General features: G+C 39.0%; 1 protein-coding gene across 1 annotated transcript; it reads right to left on the bottom strand.

Annotated features, from left to right (window-relative positions):
* Positions 1–3,422: 3,422 nt before the first annotated feature.
* On the bottom strand, positions 3,423–3,815 carry LOC129495037 (replication protein A 14 kDa subunit-like). Its single transcript, XM_055302345.1, has one exon. It carries the CDS (start codon positions 3,813–3,815, stop codon positions 3,450–3,452), a length of 366 nt encoding a protein of 121 aa, XP_055158320.1. The 3' UTR covers positions 3,423–3,449.
* Between the last annotated feature and the right edge of the window lie 2,185 nt (positions 3,816–6,000).

Raw genomic sequence — 6,000 nt, 5'->3', positions numbered from 1 at the left:
TCCAGAAGAGACCACATACTGGGTCACAAATCAGGTCTTAACCGATACCAAAAGATTGGGATTGTCCCCTGCATATTTTCAGACCATAATGCTTTGAAACTAGAACTAAATAACAAGAAGAAATTTGGAAGAAATTCAAACAAGTGGAGGTTAAAGAGCATCCTGCTAAAAGATGAAAGGGTCAACCAGGAAATTAGAGAAGAATTAAAAAGATTCATGGAAACTAAGGAGAATGAAGATACAACTGTTCAAACTATTTGGGATACAGAAAAGCAGTCCTGAGAGGGAAATACATTGCAATACAAGCATGTATTGCTCAAAAAAAAAAAAAAAAAACTGGGAAAAAACTCAAATACAAAAGCTAACCTTGCACCTAAAGGAACTGGAGAAAGAACAGCAAACAAAAACTACACCCAGCAAAAGAAGAGAGTTAATAAAGATTTGAGCAGAACTCAATGAAATAGAGACCAGAAGAACTGTGGAACAGATCAACAAAACTAGGAGTTGGTTCTTTGAAAGAATTAATAAGATAGATAAACCATTAGCCAGCCTTATTAGAAACAAAAAAGACTCAAATTAATAAAATCACGAATGAAAAAGGAGAGATCACCACCAATACCAAGGAAATACAAACGATTTTAAAAACATATATGAGCAGCTATACGCCAATAAATTAGGCAATCTAGAAGAAATGGATGCATTTCTGGAAAACCACAAACTACCAAAACTGGAACAGGAAGACATAGAAAACCTGAACAGGCCAATAACCAGGGAGGAAATTGAAGCAGTCATCAAAAACCTCCCAAGACACAAAAGTCCAGGGCCAGATGGCTTCCCAGGGGAATTCTATCAAACATTTAAAGAAGAAACCATACCTATTCTACTAAAGCTGCTTGGAAAGATAGAAAGAGATGGAGTACTTCCAAATTCGTTCTATGAGGCCAGCATCACCTTAATTCCAAAACCAGACAAAGACCCCACCAAAAAGGAGAATTACAGACCAATATCCCTGATGAACATGGATGCAAAAATTCTCAACAAGATACTAGCCAATAGGACCCAACAATACATTAAGAAAATTATTCACCATGACCAACTGGGACTTATCCCTGGGATGCAAGGCTGGTTCAACACTCGTAAAGCAATCAATGTGATTCATCATATCAGCAAGAGAAAAAACAAGAACCATATGATCCTCTCAATAGATGCAGAGAAAGCATTTGACAAAATACAGCATCCATTCCTGATCAAAACTCTTCAGAGTGTAGGGATAGAGAGAACATTCCTTGACATCTTAAAAGCCATCTACGAAAAGCCCACAGCAAATATCATTCTCAATGGGGAAGCACTGGGAGCCTTTCCCCTAAGATCAGGAACAAGACAGGGATGTCCACTCTCACCCTGCTATTCAACATAGTACTAGAAGTCCTAGCCTCAGCAATCAGGCAACAAAAATAAATAAAAGGCATTCAAATTGGCAAAGAAGAAGTCAAACTCTCCCTCTTCACCGATGACATGATACTCTACATAGAAAACCCAAAAGCCTCCACCCCAAGATTGCTAGAACTCCTACAGCAATTTGGCAGTGTGGCAGGATACAAAATCAAAGTCCAGAAATCAGTGGCATTTCTATACACTAACAATGAGACTGAAGAAAGAGAAATTAAGGAGTCGATCCCATTTACAATTGCACCCCAAAGCATAAGATACCTAGGAATAAACATAACCAAAGAGGTAAAGGATCTATATCCTAAAAACTACAGAACACTTCTGAAAGAAATTGAGGAAGACACAAGAGATGGAAAAATATTCCATGCTCATGAATTGGAAGAATTAATATTGTGAAAATATCAATGCTACCCAGGGCAATTTACACATTTAATGCAATCCCTATCAAACTACCATGGATTTTCTTCAGAGAGTTGGAACAAACCATCTTAAGATTTGTGTGGAATCAGAAAAGACTCCGAATAGCCAGGGGAATATAAAAAAGAAAAAGAAAAGAAAACCAGAGCTGGGTGCATCACAATGCCAGATTTCAGGTTGTACTACAAACCTGTAATCACCAAGACAGTGTGGTACTGGCACAAAAACAGAAACATAGATCAATAGAACAGAATAGAGAATCCAGAAATGGGCCCTCAATTCTATGGTCAACTAATATTCGATAAAGGAGGAAAGACTATCCACTGGAAGAAAGTCTCTTCAATAAATGGTGCTGGGAAAATTGGACAGCCACATGCAGAAGAATGAAACTAGACCATTCTCTTACACCAGACGCAAAGATAAACTCAAAATGGATTAAATATCTAAATATGAGACAAGAATCCATTAAAATCCTAGAGGAGAACACAGGCAACACCCTTTTTGAACTTGGCCACAGTAACTCCTTGCAAGATACATCTATGAAGGCAAGGGAAACAAAAGCAAAAATGAACTATTGGGACTTCATCAAGATAAAAAGCTTCTGCACAGCAAAAGAAATAGTCAACAAAACTAAAAGACAACCGACAGAATGGGAGAAGATATTTGCAAATGACCTATCAGATAAAAGGCTAGTATCCAAGATCTATAAAGAACTTAGGAAACTCAACAGCAAAGAAATAAACAATCCAATCATGAAATGGGCAAAAGACATGAACAAACATTTCACAGAAGAAGGCATAGACATGGCCAAAAAGCACATGAGAAAATGCTCCGCATCACTTGCCATCAGGGAAATACAAATCAAAACCACAATGCGATACCACCTCACACCAGTGAGAACAGTGAAATAATTTTCACTGGAGAGGATGTGGAGAAAGGGGAACCCTCTTGCACTGTTGGTGGGAATGTGAACTGGTGCAGCCACTCTGGAAAACTGTGTGGAGGTTCCTCAAAGAGTTAAAAACAGAACTGCCCTACCACCCAGCAATTACACTGCTGGGGATTTACCCCAAAGATACAGATGCAGTGAAACGCCGGGACACCTGCACCCCGATGTTTCTAGCAGCCATGTCCACAATAGCCAAACTGTGGAAGGAGCCTCGGTGTCCATCAAAAGATGAATGGATAAAGAAGACGTGATATATGTATACGATGGAATATTACTCAGCCATTAGTAATGACAAATACCCACCATTTGCTTCGACATGGATGGAACTGGAGGGTTTTTTTTTTTTAATCAACAGTATGTACCATTTCAGCTTTTATTAGTAAAACAGAAAACTAAATTCAAGGCAACTGCTTTGTTCTTGCATCTGACCTGACCATATTACTGGAGACGGGATTCTTTAGGAGGACTTAAGTTTCGATATACAGACAGGTTTCATCAAAAGTGGGATATTGCAGTATCTCATAAGGTTAGGTAAATGAAATAAAAAAGAGAACGAGTTAAATATTAAAAATCACAGAAATCTCCCTCAAATGTCAGGGATTTCCTATGACAGTCTTCAATGTACTCATCAAGATCAATCATATTGCACAACCCCTAAAGAAAAAAACTGAGGAAACTCACGGGTAATTTTCACAGCTTCATTGTAAAGGCCAAGATCGAAAGGATGGTTATCTTCTTTAAACTGGACATATGATGCACACATAATGGTTGCTTTGGCTGTTACTCTTCCAACTACTTCCACGATTCCAGAGATTTCTTCATCAAGGGGCTCCATCAACTCAATGGTTCCATTTTTTCCTTCTCCATCTGAAAGAATAAACATTTTTCCAGTGGGATCAATCTTTTCCAGCCTCCCCACGAAGCAGACCGGCCTGTCAATGAACTGAGCTAGCATATTGGCATTGACGCGTGACTTGGGCAACTCCATGATGTCCACCATGGTTGCAGCGCGAGCCGGAACTGGAGGGTATATGCTGAGTGAAGTAAGCCAATCGGAGAAGGACAAACATTATATGGTCTCGTTCATTTGGGAATATAAAAAATAGTGAAAGGGAATAAAGGGGAAAGGAGAGAAAATGAATGAAAATATCAGTGAGGATGACAGAACATGAGAGACTCCTAACTCTGGGAAACGAACAAGTGGAAAGGGAGGTGGGCAGGGGGTTGGGGTGACTGGGTGATGGGCACTGCGGGGGCACTTGATGGGATGAGCACTGGGTGATATGCTATATGTTGGAAAATTGAACTGCAATAAAATAGATAAATAAATAAATAATTTTTAAAAATTAAAAAAAAAGAATAAGAAGACAAGCCACAGACTGGGAAAAAATATTTGCAAAAGAATATATCTGATAAGGACTGTTATCCAAAAATATTCAAAGAACTCTGAAAACTCAATGGTAAGAAAACAAACAACTGGATTTAAGAATGGGCCAAAGACCTTAATAGATACCTCACTAAGGAAGATCTACAGATGGCAAAAAAGCACATGCAGAGATTCACATTATATGTCATCAAAGAAATACACAAATTGAAACAAGGAGATGCTTCTACATAGCTATTTGCATGGCCAAAATCCAAAACTCTGACAGCAGCAAGTGCTGGCGAGGATGTAGAGCAAAAGAAACACTCATAGATTGCTGTTAGGAATGCAAATTGGTACAGCTACTTTGGAAGACAGTAGTAGTTTCTTACAAAAGTAAATATTCCCTAACTCCACATTCCAGAAATCATGCTCAAAGAGTTTAAAACTTATGTCCACACAAAACCCTGCACATAAATGTTTATAGAAGCTTTATTCATAATTGCCCAAACTTGGAAGCAACCTACATGTCCTTCCATAAACGAATGGATAAGCTGTGGTCCATCAAAACAATAAACATTATTCAGCATTAAAAAGAAATGATCTATCAAGGCATGCAAAGACACAAAGGAGACTTAAATGCATATTACTAAGTGAAAGAAGCCAATCTGAAAAAGCTATTTGCCATAGGATTTCAACTATGTGACATCTGAAAAAAAAAAGCCAAACTATGAAGACAGTAAAAACACCAAGAGTTGATAGGGCTTAGGGGACAAGGAGGAATAAATATGCACAGCATGAGGGATTCTAGGGCAGTGAAACACGTCGTCAGAAACACGTCGTCATTCATTACATATTTGTCCAAACCTACAGAATGTAAAACAAGTGTGAACCCGCAAACTATGGAATGTGGGTTACTGTGATACATCAATGTAAGTTTATCATTTGTAACAAAGGTACAGAGCTGGTGAGTGATGTTGATAACTGGGGCAGCTACTATGCCTGTGTTGGGGCAGAAGGCATATGGGAATCTCTGTATTTTGCTCTCAATTTTGCTGTGAACCTAAAATTGCTCTTTTAAAAAAATCTTTTTTAAAACAAAACGAACTAGTCACCTCTCCCAGTCTTTGCAAACTGGTTCTCAGCTATAGTAGTTCTTTACTAATTAGCTGGCTTGCTTTCAGCCAAGGGACTAGATAGATGTGAAAACTTAAGATCTCTTTGTTCTTTTCTGAACATGCCTCTTGGTTGGGCCTCCTGTTGCTTTTTCAGCTGCTTTTAAATGTCTTGATTTCTCCAAGAGTCTCATTCCAAGCCTCCCCCAGGGGCCTTAGATGATCTATCTTGTCTGTATCCTTCATTTCTTGCCCCAGGTATCAGTGTGACTGTCGTCTACCTATAATTTTCATGAGCAATGCTCACTGCTTCCCCCTACTTGAGATCTGAATGAGGCAAGACAGAGCTCAGTACTTCTGGCAGCCCCCAAATAAGCTAGAACTTTACAATAAAGGTTGCCCTGCTCTCATCCTGATAGAGAGAAGGAATGGGAACTGCACTGCACTCCTCCCAGACTAAGACACCCAGCGGGGGACGGGGAGGCGCAAGCACAAATACAAATGCCACAAAACTTCCACGACTTCAACTGTGGTTTTTACTTTCAGTGTTTGGTTGCTGTAGATCTTTTTACTTTTTTCCAGAGGCTTTCTAAGCTTATTTCGGCTAGTTTCTAGTAAGTTGGGTTTTTGTTGTTGTTGATGTTTCCAAAGAGGATTGAAGGCTTGGAGCTTTTGTCATTTTGCTGACCTCCTACTTTGACTAGAAA

This window comes from Nyctereutes procyonoides, unplaced genomic scaffold, assembly GCF_905146905.1.
Source record: "Nyctereutes procyonoides isolate TBG_1078 unplaced genomic scaffold, NYPRO_anot_genome, whole genome shotgun sequence".
In the NCBI taxonomy this organism is placed as follows: Eukaryota; Metazoa; Chordata; class Mammalia; order Carnivora; family Canidae; genus Nyctereutes; species Nyctereutes procyonoides.
This window is presented reverse-complemented; position numbering and strand designations above follow the sequence as displayed.